Source organism: Plectropomus leopardus, chromosome 21 (genome assembly GCF_008729295.1).
Source record: "Plectropomus leopardus isolate mb chromosome 21, YSFRI_Pleo_2.0, whole genome shotgun sequence".
Lineage (NCBI taxonomy): Eukaryota > Metazoa > Chordata > Actinopteri > Perciformes > Serranidae > Plectropomus > Plectropomus leopardus.
The window spans coordinates 7480108-7502116 of NC_056483.1; the positions used below are offsets into that span (position 1 = coordinate 7480108).

Below are 22009 nucleotides of genomic sequence, written 5' to 3' on the forward strand. Positions count from 1 at the left end.
CTGTATGTAACCTATTATATCACCAAGATAGCAGACCAACGCTGCATCAACACTGAATCATAATGTTAATGAATCAACAAAACCATCACTGAATCAGAGTCCAAATTTAACATTGATTTTTAATCAGGTTTGCACCCTGAGATAATGAGATTTCAATGATAAAAAAATAAAAATAAAATTGATGTGAGTTGAATTTAAATTCCCTGACTTAACATGAAATCAACATTGACAATATCAAATCGATCCTGCTTTATGTGTGGTGGGATTTTGTGCAGTTACCAGTAAAATAATGTCACTTTTGACTAAATCAGAGAACACATGGTGCTGCAATTAACATGAAATGAACCAAAAAGTCACTAACTCGAACAAAGTCAATAAAACATTCTTCAACCAGACATTAACTAACATGCATTTGTACCTATTTATACCTGAACATGAAGGAAAAGCATTTCTTGCAGTATTGTGTTTCTATGTTGTTGTTAACCGGTGCTTTTTTATAGGCTATATTTATGCTTCCATTTTTTTTAACCTACTTTTGAGTGCATAATGTTATTTTCCCCCCTCACACAGTCACACACACCCACAGACAAAAAGATAAAAAATAAAATGAAATAAAATAAAATTAACCTTGACAATAACAATAATAATCATAACAGTAATAACAGATAACAAATCAACTGAAATACTGAAATACATAAATTAATTAGATTCAATATAATGATAAATAAATACATAAATAATGATAAAGAAATTTTAAAAAGTAAAAAAAAAATAGAATAGTAAGTATTATAACCTACATCAAAGTTATATATATATTAGTTTGTTTTTTTTTTTAAGGCAGGATCAGTACTTTAATGTTATCCAACATCTCCCTTCAGTCAGCGATACATGGCCAAGAAGGACATAAATGAGTTACAAACAAACAAACAAACAAACAAAAAACAAAACTCCTTATTGTGCATAATGGTTTAATCTTGTTTTTACTTGTAGTCTATGCTTCTCTTTATTGTTGAAGAAAAATCACTATATTTTTGTGACTCAAATGTAAAAAGGGTTAGAAAACCATATATATTTTATATTCATATTTTCTGCTGGCAATTTGTTATTCATTGTCATGCTGTGAGAAGGCAGAGGTGTTGGCGTTGGCTGAGGGCGCATGGAGCAGCCAGTGTGGGTACAGTAGGAGGGCACTGATGATGATGATGATGATGATGATGATGATGATGATGATGATGATGATGAGGCTCTGTGGTGCTGAAGGCTATAATATCCGAGAATTCAAATCATCATCACCATCATCTGAACTCGAGGGAAACTGCTTCACAAACCTCTTCCGCACAAGCTCCTCCTTTAACCCTCCTGTCTCAAACTTAAAGATTGGCGGTGCCGTTCAGCAGCAGCAGCAGCAGCAGCGAGCAGCGCCTCGGTTTCTTCCGGTGACTGATTAAAAAAAAAAAAAAATGTGTTTTATCTTTAATTTTGGACACACCTGGAGCACCTGTCCTAGCATTTTGTTGAACATGTGCTCTTATCAAACGGTGTAATGGTCGTCGATAATACTTCACAGACAAGGACAACAACACCTCTGGACAAACACATGGACTCGCTGGAACATCCGATGCTTCAAGTAAGTTAATTAAAATTTAAATGACACCGGCATTTCACAGTGTGTTGGTAGTTGCCGAAAGTTAACTTAGCACGCGAAAGAAGCAGGTTAACTTTGGCTCACCTGTCCACTTCCTCGCGCCTATTAGTGGCTGATAGTTTAAACTGTTTGTCGCGAGGACATTAACTCGTGAGTGCCCGTTTTTGAATTTTAACGGTTGACTTTGACTCGAAGTGTCGTAATCCTCGAAAGTTTGGCAACTTCATGCTGGTGTACATCAGGTTGTTGTTGTTTTTTTGAACATATTTTGACTTTTGAGCCAAATATCCAGGCAAATGTTTCATCTTACTACTTCAAATCTACCTCAAAATATAACGTTTTAACGGTTTATTTGTTTGCCATTGTGTCATTTCTCTGGACTTTTTACCTGTTTAAACTGAACCATTTTCATTACTGTTGCAAGAAGTGTTTGTATACCTTACTTAGGGACTGTTCTTTATTTATAATACTGTAGGGGGTGATGCAAAACAGTGGAGGCACATTAAATACATTTGTTATAACTGAGGAGGGAATCCTGTTTTTGATTTAGCATAGGGGGTTGACATACAAGTTTAAATTGTCATGTTTTCCTTTGATTTTAAATATCCTCAGAACCTCAAAACCTGCAAGTTGGTTTGAAAGGCATGTTTTACCCAGAAGCTGTAAAACAGAAATTAAAGTTGGATTTTTAACATTTTTGAAGTACCTTGAAAACATTGCATGCGTCAGACTACCCTCATCAAAACCACTGTATTTTACATTTCTCATTTACAGTGATGTGGGTATTTATGGTAGAGGGAGGGTTGCGTTTTCCCCGAGTCACTCAGGGAGGCTCAAGGGAAAATAATTGTAGCTTCAGGGTCAAAATTAAAAAAAATAACTCACACCCCAGCCACCTGATAAATAATTATAGTACAGTCCCTTAGTACTCAAAATATACTGCAGATTTATTTTAGCATCTTGGTTGCTTCAGGCACATTTCTCTGAACCATTTCAGTCAAGTGGTATAAGAAGTACATGCATACTTTACTCAGTTAAAGTAGTGACACAACAATGAAAAAATACACCAAAAGTACTACTCAGCAGAATTTAATATTATTAGATGTATCCCTTAGGTAGAGCTCATTTTAGAGAGTTATAGGCTATCATTACATACTAGGTCATATTTATTGATGTGCTGACATGTAAGCAGATTTTTAATGTTCAAGCAAGTCAAAGTAAAGCAAGATTTAACAAATATACTGTTAGGTGGTTAGAATTTCAATAATATTTATTATATTTTAAGAAACACATACTGCAAAGTAAGGGACCATTCTTCATCAAGGGTGTGGCGTGATTAGGGTGTGACTTATTTTTTTATTTTAAAAAAACAACAGTCCCTAAATTTACTTATTTATGTTTGACCAGTGTTTTACTCTATGAAAATATCTTCTAAAACAGTATGTTCATAAAGGTAAAACATGACATAATGGATTATGTCTTTCTCATGCAGTGAACATGTATTTTGCTATTTATTTCTGGCTTATTGAGGTTAATTAAACCTCATCTTTTTCCTCCAGACTCTTTCTTTGCAGCTCAAACTGCTCTCCATGACTGGCTTCTAAGAAACAGTCAGAATATCTCTCTGTCTCTTTTTATGCATGATTAACACGTCCCGGGGGAACGGGCTGGAATAAAAGGCAGATTTGAAATGAATTTTCTGTTTTTCAGTTGCTACCAGCAACACATGCTGTATGAACACTTGAGCTGAGTGCATTACTTTTCCAGACCATCATCATATCAGCTTGCATATTAGAGACCACCCACATAATTACCATTGTTTTATGATACATGTCATAATATTACACTTCAAATAAAACATCCAAAGCTGTACTTAACAAAGTGAACTAACAGTGAGGCTCGTTGTCGACACTAAAAGGATAGAACCACTTTTTTTTTAGCATGTGTTTAACCAATACTCATGCTTATATGTACAAAGAAAGCTAAAACTGTTGTTATAATTGCACATTGACAGCAAGGTAACCAGAAACTTTGGTTTGGTTTGGTTTACCACAATAATACTCAAGTTATGGCCCGCGAGCCAAAGCTGGCCCCCAATAGGGTGCTGGGTGCCCCCCACCCCAACCAAGCGATTCACAGTAGGATTGTGTTTTGTATTTTTGGTATACAAAAGGTGCCAGAGAGGTGCCAAGATGCTGATTTGATGCATAAATCAGCATCCAAATAGAGCAGGGGATCTCCCGCACCCTCGACAGAGGTCCTGGCTAAGCCCCTAATGTCCTAAACTCCTAGAAACATCCTAACATCCTAGAAATGTCCTAAAATCCTCAAAACGTCTTCAGCAATTATATAGTTAATAGATAATAATAGTTTTCTGACAGTTTATAGACCAAATGCTTTCTGCGTGATGCTTGCAGTTATCAGCAAAAACAGACAGTGAAAATGACTGTCTAATGAATGTCTTTTGAACTAAATTGACCCAATACCACCTTTTACTAGTTTTAATGTCAATATCTGACACATTTATCTGTTTTACTTTTCCTGTTTGAAAAACAGTCGTCTGACAACGTTTCTATAGACAGAATCCCTTCAGCTGATGCCACAAAGCATCATATTGTGAAACATTTGCAGGACCATGTTGAAGATGCAATATCTTGCACGACTTCATAAATGAGAGAAGTATCTGCTTTTAATTGTACTGTAAAATACAGTAGCTATAACAGCAGCTGAAAACAAAATATGCTGCCATTGTGAACACACACTGCTCACACATGTAGTGTGGCGTGGGTGTAACCTCCAGGGCAAATGATGCACACTGCATGCAAAACATCCTCAATACAGCCTCTCTAGTATGAAGTTAATAGAAAGATGAGGGTCTGTATTTTTGGTGGTTTTCAAAATCTTGACTTCTAGATACCGTTGTATGCCGTTACACCGCCCGTGCCTAGGTTGGGCTCTTGCATGCAAGTATTGTGTTGGCTGGTTAAGACATAACCCTCTTCTTTATAAATGTCACTCTTTCCTTTTTGGCTCTCTGTAGTCTCAAGGCAAAGGAGCTCGGAGAAAAGGTCGATTTAAAGGGTCAGATGGCAGCACCTCGTCCGACACCACCACCAACAGCCTCGTTCGCCAGGTAAGGTTTTCACTTTACAGATATATTGAAACATCAGAGCGCCTTCGTTGCTTATGTGGTAACTTCAACTTCATGGTAGAATCTGACCAGGGATCTTTGTTTCATGTCTTTGTCCATCTTCCCTCCTCATTTGTTATCGCCTCTCTACTATCAGATAAATAAATATTAAGCCTTAGGGACTGTTTGGTGCATTTTATGCACTTTTCTTTCTCCATTTTTTGATAATTTTGGCTGTGTTCATGCATTTGGCATAAATTCTGGTAAGATTGTGTATTTTTGTTTAATCTTGGAATTTCCACCTCAGCTCCTACATTAAGTCTAAAATACACTGTGTAAACAAAATTGTTACATTCATACTGTTAAGTGCAAAAAATGCACCATTGAAACCCATTAAGGGTTAAAAAAATAGATTGCAAAGGCAAGTGGTGTAGGAAATATGCTGAAATGAGGAGAGAGTTTTGTTTTTGACAAGGTCCAAGGACAGTGTGTTTGATCATTTTGTGCCTCGTACACAAACATCATAATGAGTAATAACATTTCTAGGCTACAGTTGCTTCATTCAGGTATGTGACACTTGTATGTGTATCTGAGTGTGTTTTAATCCCTGACGTTAAACTGGCATAAGAGCCCGGCCTCAGTCATCATCATCCATCAGGGGTGAGATGTGCATTGCAGTGAAAGCCCTCTGTAAACACTGCTGGGTACAGTATGTTAAGTGGAGGCCTGTCCTCTGTGCTGCATCCTCAGCAGTGACATAGTGGCCTGTTATAAAGCAGACCCTGCGAGGTACACGCTCGACGTGTCTGGTATTTGTTGAGCGGACCTGCAAGGGACAGGATGGGCTGGGTTAAGGATGCGCGCCCCTGCTTAAATGTTTCTGCCTTTTTTGGAGGAAGCGCACATCGCCTCGTCCTTGGCACAGTAGCGACAGAGCAACGGGAAGCGGGAGGAGATCAGAGCCAAAAAGCGGCACCTCCTGGTCTGCTGTCTCAAGGCCACGGAGAACTTCTGAATGAGCTGCTATCACCATCAGCTCAGCAGGGGCTGCTTGGTGAGAAATTGCCTCATTTTACCGCCACCCGTGGGAGCTCGTGCCCATTCCCACAGTCATGTCCCCAAATTTCCCCTCCAGTCTGAGTCATGAGAGATAAACTCAATTAGGCTGAGAGTGAGCGTCTTTATGCAACGTAACACCACATCCTACAGAAACGAGAGGCCATTAAAGTAAGAGACAGCAGAGGGATGTGGTGAGAGTGGAGGAGTAATGTGTTTCGGGGTCAGTGAGGGCCTTGCATTCCGAGCAGAAATACCCTCTTTTAGATATTTGCCGCAAGAGGGCCCCAGAAATAGCAGACCCTCCGGTAACTTCTCCTCTGTTTGGATAATAATGTAAATACTGTTTTTCATTTGTGTTATCATAACAGCAGTTTTAATCTGACCTTATTTTCCTCGCCCCATGCTCAATCATGCTGCATGTGATTATTTTCACTTTTCACAGAGGAATGAGGACGTGATTTTTTAGATCGCTAACCTAACACTATCCCGGGAAAAGTATGAAGCTCACCCCTGTGTGGTCATCTCGGTGCCTATTCATCAATCTGTCATTCGGTTCTCATTGTTATGTCATTTCTCTCCTCACTGTCAACAGTTGAAGCTGCTGTTTTATAAAGAATGTTTACATGATTGAGTTTTTGTATATTGTATTTTGCTCTCCTTCTGTCTGACCTGTTGTTTTTGTGCCTCGTAGTCCTGGCGTTTCTGTAGGCGTCTTGAGAACAGCTAGAGCTAGTCAAGGTCACTGTATGATCGATCCACCACCGCTGCGAGCGTCATAAAAATGGCTTTCCAGTAACTGCATATAAACAGCTCCTAAAAGACAGAATTACTCATGCTGCTGGAGATAGAGGGCAGAGGTCAGACAGAGAGTAGGTTTAGAGAGAAAGGATGAGAGACGTTCCCTGTGGTCGTGGCCTGATGCCCGGGGGAGTACGGAGGAGGCTGGGAAGGGTGGAGGTCCAGGCCAGACCAGACCGCTCAGCCGTGGGAGTAGCGAGGTCAGCGTTGAGCTCAGCGCTCCATTGAGAAGCAAGAAGGGCAGAAATGTCATAGATTTGTCAGCAAACTTCAACATCAGGTGGATGGTTTATTTTTATTTATGTGGAGGTGGTCTCCCTCTGCAGTGTAAGCAAAGAAGTCGTCTTACGGAACATTTTGTGATTTCTGGTGCATCGTCCATCTGTTTGTGCACATGGTGAGGGGCTACAGATGCTAGTAAATGGTATCAAGATTAGGATCACATTCTCTACATCATTGTTTTAGCGCTCTGCATGAATTTCCTTTTACAGTCCAGACATTTACGTCAACTCATTTCTCAGGAGGCAGAAAAACAGATGTTTCAGCATCAAGCAGTTGAAAGCTGATATAACTGTCCACCGCATGCTTATTCAAGAGAATAGTTTGACTTTTTGGCTTATTTACTTACTTGCTGAGAGTAAGATGAGACGATTGATACAACTGTCATGTCTTTATGGTAAATATATAATAAATATAAGCTTAGCTTAGCATTAAGACTGGAAACAGGGGAAACGGCTAGCCTGGCACTGTCCAAAGGCAACAAAATCAGCCTAATAGCACCTGTAAAGCTCACATATTAACACGCCATTTCTTGTTTGTAAAAGGTATACTACAGGATTGTCAGTTACTGTTTGTTAACATGCTTGCCAGCAAAAGTGAAAGTAAAAGCCAACGCCACGTTCACTTTAGATTGGCATTTCTTCAGATTTGACACAAACATCGACCTGGACACAAGGATAAACTGATGAGCGTTTGGCGGTCAAAGGTCAAGGTCACAGCGATCTCGTCCATGTCCATTTGCTCTCAATAATAAACTGATTAGATTTCAGTGACCAAATGTCACTGTGACCGCACAAAACAAATTTTTGGCTATAACTCACTAATTCATACACTAATTATGACAAGATTTCACACAAATGTCTAATAGAATGCAATTTTGAATTGATGACATTGTTGTAAGAGTAATACTAGTTGTATTTAGATTAAGATTATACTGTTATATCCTGAGACTAATTTGTGTTACCTGTTTGAGCTGGGCCATTTGCTATATGTACTTCACATTCAGCTTACAGACATGGGACTGGATTTGATCTTCTCATCTAACTCTCAGTGGCAAGAAAGCAAGTAAAGTTTATTTTCCAATAAATTATAGTCAATGTAGTCATATATTCAGCCTTGAGTGCTGTATTTTCTAATCATATTGGAAACTCAAAACTGCCCGTAGGTGTAAATGTGAGTGATTGTCCATCTGTAGACTGGCACTGTGTTTAGAGTCTGCCTTGTGCCTAATGCATCCTGGGAAACGATCCAGCCCCCCTCCCGACCCTGAATAATAATAAACTTTCTTTATATAGCACTTGTCTAAAAACAGAGTTAACAAAGTGGTTTACAGAGAGGGAGAAACAAAGCTCAGAGCGAACAACAGGATTAAACATGAAGAGAAGATCTGCTTGAAAGCAAATCTACAAAAGTTTGTCCTGAGTAGTGAATTTAAATAAAGACATCGACTCTGCAAGCGTAATTTCTTCTGTCAGGCTGCTCCAAAAACGAAAATCTCTAATGATGAATGTCTGATCACCTTTAAAAAAAGCAATTATTACCGAGGCAGTTCGCCCTCTGGCTCTAGTAGAGTGTTCACCAAAATCATCTCTGCAACTGACAGGTAACATAAAGGAAGGCATAAATTTGAAGTAAACAAAGAAAAACAGACAGGTAATAAAATGACTGAATTGATCTGATATCAAAGCAGCTGCCAAAAAAGATTTTAGGGGCCCAGGGGAGGATAACTGGAATGAGACTTTGCTGCACTAGAAACAATGTACAGTAACAATGACAGAAACTGTGATTTGCATAAGCAGCAGAATATTATGTCATAATTAACCTCTTACTGCTTCCCACACTCACACTGTTTATGTAAATGGTTGCACCAGGCTGTATCGCCTCCACCTCCATCTCCATATGAAAGTGTGTCTTAATTTCTGTATCCCACTGTAGCAGCTTGTTTTTTTAATCATGCTTTTTATTGTTTCCATAAGAAAAACAATATTGTCTATGGCAACTTAAACTATGACAAATTGAGTTACATGTATAATGACAGATGACAAGATGGTAAAAGTATATTAAAGAACAAATTATTTATAAAAGATAAAGACATTTTAAATAAATAAATAAGTGAATATACATTCACACAACAGGTTCCCAGCATCTATATTCCTGTGATATCACCCCCACATTAGTTCACCTGGACAGGATAGACACAATGTACATACTGTATGTATAAGGCCACTTTAAGGCACATTTATCAAGGGGTAGATCAAAATACATGAATGAATAAATAATAATAACAACAACAACATATTATTATTATTATTATTATCATTCTTATTACTATTAATAATAATATTAATAATAATAATAATAATGTATAAATTAAAAATATATTTGAATTTAAAATAGATAAATAAATAATAAATTGATAATTTTTTTTATTACAAGGGGGAAAAAAAACTAATACACATTAAATTAAATATTTTACAAAGTAAAACTGTAGCTTTTTTATGGCACATTTTTGCAGTTAGACCCCCTGTCTGCTCCGTCTGTACATCCAGGCTGGAGATATGGATTTGGTGATGAAAGGTTGCCTGACAGGGTGTGGTGAGGGCAGGAAGCCCCTTCTAACTCTCTCTCTGATTGCAGGCATTTTTTCCTTTTCATCATCGTCTTATATTATTTTTTCTCCTCTTAATGGAGAGAAGAGGTGACGCAAAGAGCTTATTATTGACTCTGATACTTATCAGATCTGGCAACCCTTGGCTTTTTATGTAACGGATACCAGTGCCATGCTGTAGTGGTAGGGAGAAGCTGCCACTGGAAATCTTGGAAAGTGAAGTGTAACATTAACCCTGCAGACCTTCGCCTGAACTTTAAGCAACATATGTCATAGTTTTCCAATAGTAGATATTTCTGGAGAGCCATATGTGTTTTCTGGCATCAAACTGCAGTAATGATGCATGGAGTTAAATACTGCAAATGTGGAAATAATAGAATGCTGCGGTTTCATCAGCCACCATAGAAGCACCAGACTGCCATCTAGTGGCAAAATTCAATGAATGCAGGTGATCATTTACAGTTTCAAATGCAAAATCTGTATTTAGGCTCTAAGTTTCTCCTGCTCGAATTGAAAGAGCTGTCACTTTAAGCATCTTTCCCTGAAAGTCGATATTAATACCACATGTTTTGCAAAGGGCAGCTCCATTATTTTTACTTTTGAGGTTTTTATCATCATTTTGTAGCTTTTCAGTCGTGTACAAATGTGTTCAAATCCAAAAATTTGTTTTTTTTTTCCAAAGTATGTATGTTTTAGTGTCAAAATGCTTTTTTCTCAAGCCTTTCTAAAAAACAATTTCTCAGTCCAATATCATTGCTTAACATAAACCCACTTTAGTATGGTTTCGAAAATCACACATTGACACAAACATGCAATTGAGTCAGGTGTAGACCAGCAGCTCTAATGTGTTGAAGAGCTCAGATTCTCTGTCCGAACCTGCGCTGTAATTTCTCACTATTCCCTCAGACTTAAATCAGGTCAGGTTCTCACTAATTTACCATTCGTCAATTTGTTTTCTTTTATTAAACTGTGTGTTCTTGTGCTTAAAAGGCACTCTGACAGGAGTTTTAATTAACTGAATTAAGAGAGAAACTGAGGTGATAGAGAGCGCATGCAAGAGAGGGACAAGAAAGGGAAAGTGGGCCCGCAAGGCATTTTGGTTGGCAGTTTTTGCTTCTACCTCAACAGCAGCAGAAGAGGTGTGTGTAACATGATGTGCACCACAGAGTAGTGGTCATCATCTGCGTGCCACATCATCATAGGTGGCCTCTAGACGTGCAGAGGGGTGCAGCTTGCTTTGCCAAATTTGTCGTGCATGTTACATGTTTTATATAAAATGTAACATAAGCTAATATAGGTCTATTTTTACATAGAAATACATGTTGTAAACTGGGCTCAGGCCCAAAGTTGCTGCCGTGGCTCGGGCTCACTTCGGGCTCGGACAGAAACTGTGCGGGCTCATGTAGGGTTGGGCTTGAATTATTTGGGCCAGATTAACACTCTAATGTGCTATGAGGTAAAATTACAGTTTCTGACAATTGAGTCTGGTGTCTTTGAAGAGGGTGATGTAATGCGTCAGTTCCCTGTCAGAAAATGCTGTTTGATGGCAAGGCCAGGCAGTAAAATAATCCAAGTTTGGCAAACTTAAAACTGATATTGATTTTTTTCAAGTGGTTCTGTTTTTAAGGAGGTTAAATATGTCCTGTTGCTGCCCCCATCTACAGCCATTAGACTCTAAAAAATACAATAAAGAAGATAAAAACTGTATACCAGGACACCAGGAGCTGCTGGTCTATGGCTGCCTCTGATCAGTTAGTTTGTGTTAGTGACTTTCAAAACCAAACTAACGTGGCGTCCACAGCAGTGCATTGCTTAGCTCCTGTGCCCCAATACTCCTGTCTGCTTCTCCAGACTGGGAGTGTGCCGATAGCGTCTTATGTTGGTAATACTGTGCTATGGATCTGATGTGTTTGTACAGTACAAACCCATTATTACACCGAGTCTCAATATCCCAAGCAAACACTTTTTTTGACTTTGAAGAAACACAGATAGACTCATCCTCAAAAAAAAAAATGTTTTGTAAGTAACAAGCAAATGTGATAAAAAGAAGAACCAGTTTTGCTTAAATCCCTTCAGCAGTGCGTGCATTGCCTTCACAGTGACCTGAATCCAAGTTTTTCAGCCTCCACACACGCCCCACCCTGCTGTGTTACAGCGAGGCTAAATTAATTTGGCACTGTGTTGATGCACTACCCCCTTCGTGGACAAGGTCAATGCTTTCTGCTGTTTTCATGAGTGATCAAAGTCTTCCGCTGAAATAACAGTCCATCAAAAAGTTTTGGCAGAAATCATTTCACATCACAAGGATGGATGCAGCATGTTACAAAGCTTCTCTAAACAACTGATGTGAAGAAATGCTGCTAATCATTCACACTTTGTACATTTTTAGCACTTATTACTTATATTTTAGTTGTGATTTAAGTTTTTAGGCCATGCTATGAAATGCATCAGAGTGATGCAAGGGATTTCATGTAGTCGCTTGTTTAAAATGTCACAAACAACGTCACTTAAGTCCTAGGTGATATTTACAGATTGCTTTGTATTGTCCAGCCAAAAAATTAAATATGCTTTACTACTGATTGATGTCTTTATTTTGAAAATGTAAAATACAACAAAAACAGTAGTTAAATACATGAACAAAAAAGAGACATTCAAAAATTCAAAATATATGCAAAAAGGAGTAGAAAGAGGTATACACTTATTTAATCCTACCTTTTTTATTCAGTAACTAAATTAATATCAATAACCCTCTAATGGAAATCCTGAGCCTGCCATATATGTTCCAGTGTACACATATACACATCTGTATATAAATAATTGCATTTCTGATCATATTTTTGACTACTTTTTAAACACCTACATACATATATTTATTGTTAGGCTATTAAGTTAATGCCAATAATATCAGTTAATCATCTGACTGTTTCAGATCTATTCATAAACTGCACAAAACATAAACTTCAGGCAGGCTGGCACATCGTCTCCTAAACTGTGTACCGGCAAAGTAAAACTTCTGAAGTTATTCACAATGCTGCACTTTTTTAATCATAAGATGGATGCATTTAATTAGCCTAGGAAGTTTTCTCTCGTCATCAGATGTCTGCTGCCTCTGTGATTGATTGAGAGTGTTTTCTGCGTAGCGAAGGACAATTAGGAGGCGAACATACGTGTTTTCTGTTGCATTTCTTGCTTTTTTACAGTTGGTTTCAGTGATCAGTTGTGATCAGTGGTTTTGCGTTCCTGCTAATTGGCAATGCAGTTTTTTAAGCAAATGACCTCTTTCAAGCATTGAGATGCTAAATTAAACAGACAGTATTTTATTTTTTGGGCATGCTCAGTATTTTTCATGACGTCGGCAGCAGCTGAGTAATGATGACTTCTCAAAGGAGGACGGGTTGTGACAGATGACCTGATAGATAGGATTTCCTCCTCACTGTGAGGTGCACAGCTCTCTGTTTATAATGATGCCTTTCCATCACAGCAGACACATGTCAGCCAGTGAATTATTGGCAGTAACTGAAGACGCTTCAATGTTGATGAAAGATGGTGCCAGATTTACGTTGGGTTGAGCACTCTGTCAGACCAGAGCAGGAGATAAATGTTACTACTATAGTGATACTATCACTGATGAGCTCGGAGCTTCACACACCATCTGCACAGGGCCACTTGGGTCCAGAAATGCTGCCTGTATTCACCAAAACATCACTGTGATCCGTAGACTTTGTAGAAAGGTGTGATAATAAGAAAAGGCATGATTCCAGTGGAAAAAAAAAAAAACTTTAAGAAAAGACAAATCTTCCTTTTTGTGTGTGTATAACCCAGTTTACTAATTAATTTCAGAATACAAGTTGATGACATGAGCTTGTATTAGCATTTAACATATTCTCAAACCTGCTGTTTATAGATCTCATTGAACTGCTGCATAACATTGCAGGTAAGACCAAGGTTCAGTAGCATTTTTTCAGAATCTTATTACTAAATAAGTACTCTCTCAGAGCTCCTGTGAAATGTGGATTCTGGGGGAAACAATTAAAAAATCTGCCTTGCCTCTTGTTTTACCCCTTTGTTTTAGTACTAATTAAAAGAAAAACAAGATATTAAGTAATAATTAATGAACTTTAGATATGTTGGTATTTGAATTTGGTCACATTTGGACAAACTCAGGCTGCTGTGCAGTCTTTATAATGAACTAAGTTGGTTAGCTTCTGGCTTTAGCTTCATATTTAGCATGTTCATTCATATGACATCACCTGAGGCAATTCATCAGATTTTGCAGCTCCCCCTGCACTGATAAAAGATATTATACAATAATTGCCAGCTAGCACTCCAAAAGAAAAAGACTTAGAGGTGTCAAGTTGGTGAAGCTCCCTTTTAAGGTCTAGGAATCGAACCTGAACATTGAAAGAATTAGACGTTCATTTGACTCTGTGGGCCTCTATTCTCAGCAGATTCAGTTTTCTGAATCTGCCATGAAAATATTTTTTCGGCGGGTGCATACGCCCTTGCGTTTAAGGGGAATGGAAGATGACACTCTGTCTGGTTCATTTAACGTTACCCCTAAAAACACACCTATGATTATTAATTGAAGGACTAAATACAACCCCTTTGCCCCCTGCACCTTCCTTGGCGCCCAGGTTATGTGCTGTTTAACTAGAAAAAGTGGAGTCAGGCACGTCCTAAATGCACTTGCGCTACGCACTTTATCCCATGCAAAATAGATCATATAACTAGGGCTCCAGGCCAAAGTAATCAATTTTACAAACATAGGAAATAGCCACCAGAACTCAACCTTAATTGTAGCTTAGTTTAGGTACCTCTTTACAATGCCTTCTTTATCAAACACTGTAAATTAAAAAGTGCAGTGTAATAGCAATGCTCAATATTTTGTTTACATACGGACGATTCTTCTGATTTGTGGAGACAGATATTTGAGTTTGAGAAATGTGAGTCTTTATCTCAATACAGCTCTGTCTGACAGCAGAAATCTTGATGTTATTTTTCTGGTGCCAAACTACAATATCTGTGTGGCACCTCATGCACTGATAGAGGATGTGTTGCAGCAGAAGAGACAAGCTGCTCTTTTTCTTTATGAAACAAATGTTTGAGTCGTCAGCATCAGTGTCAGCTCGGCACAATATAAAGATCGAGCAAAGTGTTCATGAGGCTGCAATAAAAGCAGGTGACAATAAAAGTATTACAGGAAAGGCCCACAGCCAAGTGGTTTTACACAGACAGATACAGACATAATGGCCATCTTTCAACATCAACATGCCATCTAAATTATCTGAATATCTCAAGTGATATAATCTTCAATACCGTATGAATAGCACCACTTTATAATTTCAGGAAATCCTTAAACGCTTAAATAATATGAGGAGAACTCCAGTCTCCAGAATAAAGTTCAGTAATTAATGCATGAATTGAAAAGATTACCAACTGTTCCTCAAATTGTACCGTCCAGAAAAATTATGCAAATATTATTGAATTGAGGCTTCATGAACGCAGACCAACTGAGCTGATGCAGCTTTGGTTCGTTAAAATCCATGATGTGTTTTCTGTGATGCCTCCTGATTAACTCACAAAAATCCCTGCAATCACAAGGAATGTTTATTATGTTAACCCTTTGACACCTGTTTTGGTGTCAATTTGCAAAAAATTAAAAAAAAGTTACAAGAAATTTACTTGAAAATAAGCCAAAAAAAAAAAAAAAGAGAAGAAATGACAAGAAAATAACCTCAAGAAGGGGCTTAAGAAATTTAAATATTTATTATTTTTTGTCCTGTGACATAATGTTAAATATTTGAGAATTATAAATTAATAAATACAAATACATATAAATATAATATATTTTTTGATAAAGTCTAATAATAAAGAAATCAAACCGATTTTCTCATGTCGCAGAGGTGTAAAGTTTTTTGAATGCAGCACAAGAAAACTGATGAGCCACGTGTTAAATAAGGTGGTTAATATTCCTACCATGTCCTAGCATTCACAAATATCTTAAAGTGTTGAATTATTTGCAAGTATGCAGGACAGACATTTAAAAGCCAGAAGGCATTCTTAAATCATTTAAATTCAGTCCATCCCTCACGCTGTGTGCTCCTGTTGCCAGAATGGGATTCAAAAACTCGTCCACAGTCATTCTGTGTATATGCATATCACCTCTGCAGCTCCCCGCCACATGTGTCTTTCATTGAACACCGAGGCAGAGAGAGAGAGTATTTGCACTTCTGGCTGACACAGCAGTTACGACGCAGCGGTGAGGCTGCCAGTCAGTCTGGACTCAATCACCTGAACGCAGTGGGGAAGGGCAGGAGCGGAGCGGAGGTGTGTGCCGCGAAGAAACAATCACGCCAGCCCCGTGTTCACACCCAGCATGACCGAACTGTGCGAGCGACTTCCCTATGCACCACAGGCAGAGTTGTGCTGCTGCTCTTCTCTCTGCACGAGACACACACACTCCCTCTGTTACATGAAAGCACAGTGTAGTCTCTTCAGCAACCAGTAGCTGTCTCAGCCTCTGTCCTAACCACTCACAAGTATGAAGGTTAATGCAAATGAGGGCTGCATGACACAAAGGAAAAAAATAGTGAGGAGGCAGTAAAATCTGTGTGTAACCGGGAGCCAATAAGTCAAGAAGAAAGCCAAGAGTGTGTGTGTCAAGCTTTAAAAGCAGACTGAACCTAGGATGAAAGGAGGCGGGGAGTATAGAGGCGGCGTCCTCCCGTCAGGAAAGGACAGCGGTCAATAAAGGACACTCAGAACTCCACCTCCTTCCCATGCTGAGAAGGAACTTGTGTGTGTGATGATGAGTGTGTTTAAATCCACCACCAGCTGAACCAGTGTGCCAGCCTGCAACTGTACCTCTCTGCCACAGCACAGCAGCACTGCAGAGGATTTGGCAGCCCAGAGGATCTGCTGGAGCGGTTACAGATTTCGGGGTGGGGTAAACAGTCAGTTCAGACGTGCACCTCACTGTCAGCTCGTGGGCACTCTGCTGCAACAGTCTGGAGATGGGTAGAAGATGAAGAGGAGGAGGAGGGGACATCTGACTTTTTGAATCCTGAGAGTTTCTGAGCCAGGGGGGTGGGTGGACAGTAGAAGGGGGCTGGTGTGGATACGTCAGTCCGTCCAGGATCTCCTCTGTCCTCGTCATTTTCTCTGCTTCTTTTGGTGGTCTGCACCCCCTGTGGGCCAGGTGTGCAGGCATGGACCGAGGCTGAGCGGATGCTGCCGCCTGACAGGGAGTCTGTGAGACGGCCGTCCGTTCCTTCCCGCCCGGGTCCCCTTCATGCCGTGCTGTGGGCTGGGCCATCGCCGGAGAGCACAGCTTCCATATGTGAGTTTTGGTGCTGATTTATCTCAAGGGTTAGATGAGAGAGCATGCGTGAGAGAGATTAAGAGAAGCTGATAAAGCAGCCAGCGTGTGGGGACTAATGTGTTTAATGCGCTTCATTATGATTGTTTCACGATGGGTTGTACTGTATGAATAATTGATTTGTGCTGTTCCAATACATGCACAACTTTACTGAAAATGCTTCAAAGCGGCACACTGAACAGATCAGTGGAAACCTGCCAGCTTCCCCCCTCAATGTTGATCACTGTTCTCTGCTAGATCTCTATCCCGAACCAATCCTGAATGCTGCAGGATTTAGCTGAAATATTTCAGCTGCACTGGCCCCGACAGTTTTCTGCAGAGCTCTGTTCATGCCGCCAGACACAATAAATCTTTTATTTCATATTTATTCCGGGACACCGCTTAGGTTGTAATGTTATTGAATTCAGAGAGTTCCCACTGCAGGCACATGCCCGGTTGACAGCTCTGCTTTATTGGGCTTTGCTGGTTTATATCATGTATCCTTTGAGTTTTAATGTCTGGAATTAAAAGCTGTGTTTTGTGGCTGTTTGGTATAATGAAATGCAGTGAAAAGAAAATGTGGGTGGGCTTGTACTAACAGGTATGACTTGAGACGAGAAATTTGATGATGCAGGCATTTTTTCTCTGTCCTGTCCTTTGCATCCTTAATTCTGTCATTTAGCTGTAGTTGTTTTATGTTGAGCAAAAAGGATGAAGGCTATTCCCTGCTTTTTGAAGTCTTCATTACACCAATAGAGCAATGCATAAAATGTGGATGTTGTTTTAATCTCATCCACACAGTCCTACAGTACTGCAGATAAAGATGGTTCTCCCTAATTGAATTTTACCACTAGATGGCCATGTTACACTTTTACTCTCATTTACACACACACACACACACACACACACACACATACACACTCATAAATGCATAAACGCACCATTTCCAAGCAGGGAGAAAATGCTTTAACACCCCCAAGGCTCAGAAATAAAGTTTTCATGAGGTGTAATTTTTTTTATTTTATTGTCCAAAATGAGTTATGATCTCATCCCCACTTCCAGGACAGAAGCTTATTGGACAAAATGTTCTGAGCTCAGTGAGCCACAGCAGCCTTAGATAGACTAAACAGCAATATGTCAATACAGAGAAGTCTTTGTATTTGTTTGATAGCATACTCATCTAATGTGACATAATCACGGGCCATTGCACTCGACCTGACGAGCTTGAGGCTGTCCTGATCTTTCAGCACTTTTAGTGTTCCCTTTGTGGACCCTTTCTTCTACATTGTATACTATAATTAGTGGGGCAGCATAACTCAATAGAGCACAACAATCGTTCAATTTCTGATAAAAGCACCAAATTTGGCAGACATGATTATGGATACATTAGAAACACATCTGGATATAGGGCTATCTCAAACTCTGACCCTGGTTGCCGTGGCAACCATTTTTTGAAAATGGCTGCCAATGGTTGGTTAAACTTTCCTTTCCCATTGGATCCACATGCAATAATGGGCATAATCTAGTAACCCTGAGAAGAAATACTCACTAACAATTCTGTGGACATTTACAAAGTAATTGGTCATTTCACTATATTGTATTTTCATTATATTGTGCTGTGAATCAGTAAAGACTATTATTTATTATATGGTGGATACCAGAGCAAATGTGGCACATATGATTTTTTTTATGTAATGTCCCAGTAATTTATGTGTTACTCATGAATACCCTTTATTTTGCATGTTTACAGACACCCCATTCAATTTTATGCATTTCTATTTTGAGTATTAAAGGCACCAGCTCACCTGTGGGTATATAAGCTGTGAGCTCTCACTGTATTCTTCAGTTGGCAGTTAGCACCTATGACCAGTAACACCACTGAAGACCAGCCAACTCACTGGTTGGCTTTCCATTTATTCTTTGGAAAGCCAACCAACCATTATTATTTGTAGCTGACAAAATGACCTATCAGAATGACCTACGCCACATTTTACTACATTTATACAGCAAGTTGTCCATTCTCATTGATTTTTGTAATTTACAAAATGATCTATTACACCCAACAGAATGACCTATGCAACATTCAACTACATTTATACAGGAAGTAGTACACTTATCGATAAAACAAACAAATGGTTTCAGTCCTAATTTACACATTTGCTAAAGAACAATGCGCACCTGTCACAAACACCAGCCTAAAACAACATGCACATGTAAAGTGTCCTGGCTTTATGAGTTAACAAGGATCGCTTAAATGCTTGATTAAACAACTGATGGGTGCAGAGTACATTACGTGATGCTTTGGGCTGCAAGTGATACACGTGTTATGTCATTTTTAAAATTCAGCCAAACGAAGGCTGCTTTTCTTTTGAGCAGCTTTTGAAAATGTACCAAGACTTTGGGGCCCATTATGACGTATTCTGTCTAGAAATGTGGTCTTTGAAGAGTCCAGCTTCTGAACTGGGACGCCGGCTTTATCCCGTCAGATTGTAGGGAAGGAAAAATGCTTGTGGTCCAGTGCAGACTACTGTAGTTTGGTTACACAATACAGTTTTGCCAGCTGCAGTAGGCTAAAAAAACATTTACTATACAACTGAGTAAGCTTTAATTTAACTGATGAGTGGATTAGTGTAGGACCAGCTGTTGATACTCCACACCGGATGGTCTAAGCCCCATGTGCAAGGTGTTTGCATGAAAACAAACCATTTGGTGTGTTGGAATATCACTAGCAACATGCGTATGTGTTTAATTACTGTTCTCAAATAGAGAATGTTGAAATGAATGTAATGAGTACCGTTAAAACCAGAGTATTTAGCTCACAGGGACAATCCAATAACTGTACCCAGTGCTGACCTTGAGAGGACCCCAGCTGCCGTGAGACGCCACTCTTACTATGACACTCCTCTCACATGTTTCCAATATGGAGTACCAAAGTGCCGTTTTACGTCTGAAATGGGGCGGAACGTAATTCCGCTCTGGATGGAATGTGGAGCACGGAGACCCGGCCGGATGGGACTCCGTCTGACAGGCTGAGTGGCCAGTCCCAGACACTCCTCACGGAAACTCAGCTAATTGAAGACAGCAGGCCGTACTCTATTCCCCCGTTTGTTTTCGAGGCTTTCCTGCTTGCCATGATGCAGCATTGATAGCCAGAACTTATCTGTGCGCTCAGCTGAGTGCCGATGAAATGCACACAAAGTTTATAAAAGTCAGCAACCTCTTGGAAGTATGTGGCACACAATGCAATACAGTACATATCTTGTAATCAGTTATATTTTTCATATGGCTTATAAATATGTGGTTTTATAATCAGCTAATTATCATCGGCGTCTAAAGAATTTAGCCTTGCATATTCCCTTAACATCAAAGTATATTTTTGGCTGCAGTAAAAACAAGATTTAGAAGTCTACAGCCACGATGGCGGCTCTGCGACGCTGTACTTATAGGGCAAAGCAAAGCAGCTTTATTTATGTAGCACATTTCAAACACAGGGCAATTGGAAGTGCTTTATATAGGCAAAGAAAGGCAATAGAATGGTTAAAAACAATAAGCACACAATTTAGAAGCTGGAACAACGAATGTTTGCCATTTTACATAAAAAATAACTAATCATTTCAGTCCTAATATCGTGTTCCTGCAGATCATTAAAATGTCTTATAAAGCGTTTGATTTATTAATGTAAAAAATATTGCCTTAATTGGTATAAAAATGTCTACTCTTAAATCAATATTTCAAAAGTCTTAAAAATGCTTAGACATGGCAAGTTGGATTTTAAACTTTGCATTATGGCAACTTGCCAGCAATTGTCAGGATTTATCAGTTCTGTTGTACTCTCCTCTTTACCACAACACCAAAAAAAGTCATGTTTAATGTCACAAGATTTGGGCAAAATTGTACCTAACTCTGTGTAATTGATGCCGATGCAATTTTAGCTCTCGTAAATTTTGAGTAATGTATAATTGGTCTTAAATTTCATTCTAAATTTCATTATTAAGTCTTACACCTAACTTGCTTTATGCTGAAGGAACACCAAAGTTCAGTTGAGGAGTGTCATTTGTTTTGCAGATATGAATCATAAACAAAAGTATTGGACAAACTTACATTTTGACCTAATAACAGAGATAGATGAAAAATTATGACAAATAATGAAAGAATGTGTACCAAATATAAAGGTAATCCATCCAACATTTCAATAAAGTGTCAACCTTATGGTGGCACCAGAGAAAACATCATAGAATAACCAAAATCTGCAGGGTTGATCCTTTTGGGTCCATCATTATCTGCTCCAAAATTTGTGCCAATCCATTCATTAGCTGCTGAGATATTTCGCTTGATAAGTTAAAGGTTGAACCTGTTTGGGATGCCAGACCTACCAAATAAAGAATGAGAAATGGCAGATACTGGAGTATTACACAAGACTGTAATTATTACCAGAAAATACTGAGTTTGTGTGTGTGAGTGGTGAGCTAATCTCCCATGGCGAAAGTGTGACCTGGAATTCCCAGTTTTCCAGTCTTTGGGATGAACGCCCAGAGAGCAGTGTCGGCCAGCGCGGAGCAGACTGGAGCAGGATTTCCTTGGCAGTAGTCGTGCGTTCTTTCACTTTTCCAGAAAATATGGAAATGTCCGGAAACTGAGCAGCTAATTGGCCACAGAGGCCCTCAGGAATGTCTCAAATTTAGGTGGATTGTTATTGCTTTTACATAATCTATCACCTCACCGTGGGACTGGAAAGTGTGATATATGTCTATGTAGAGTATAGCTTCACTCCAGCCTGGAAATACTGATGTCAGGGACACTGTGTGCTCAGTCTGTGTGCACTGACCCGGGTTCAGTTACGACTGGGCTGCGACAGTCTGAGATTTAAACCCCTCGCTTGTCTGGAAATGGTGAAGTCATGGGGGGAAAGATGCAGCTCACTCCATACAAAATATACAGCCTTGTGTGAATGGTGATTGATAAGGGTAATCCATCATGTAATGTCATGCAACGATGAATCACTGTCACTATGGCTGGTTTGCGTTTGTTAGTCTGCTTGAGAATCCCTCATTAGGGGCATCTTGTTTACTTTTTGTTAAAAAACATGAGCAAATGCATTATTGTCTATAGCAGAAGTGAAAGTAAAAAACCCAC

At 39.2% G+C, this 22009-nt stretch overlaps 1 protein-coding gene across 1 annotated transcript in view; it reads left to right on the top strand.

The window, feature by feature from the left end:
• Positions 1 to 1403: 1403 nt before the first annotated feature.
• Positions 1404 to 22009, top strand: part of cacnb2a (calcium channel, voltage-dependent, beta 2a) — a 76968-nt gene continuing 56362 nt past the window's right edge. Inside the window, exons 1-2 of the mRNA XM_042510101.1 lie at positions 1404 to 1627; positions 4686 to 4778. Coding sequence (XP_042366035.1) covers positions 1544 to 1627; positions 4686 to 4778 — 177 coding nt within the window. The 5' untranslated portion in view covers positions 1404 to 1543. The remainder of the gene's footprint in view (positions 1628 to 4685; positions 4779 to 22009) is intronic.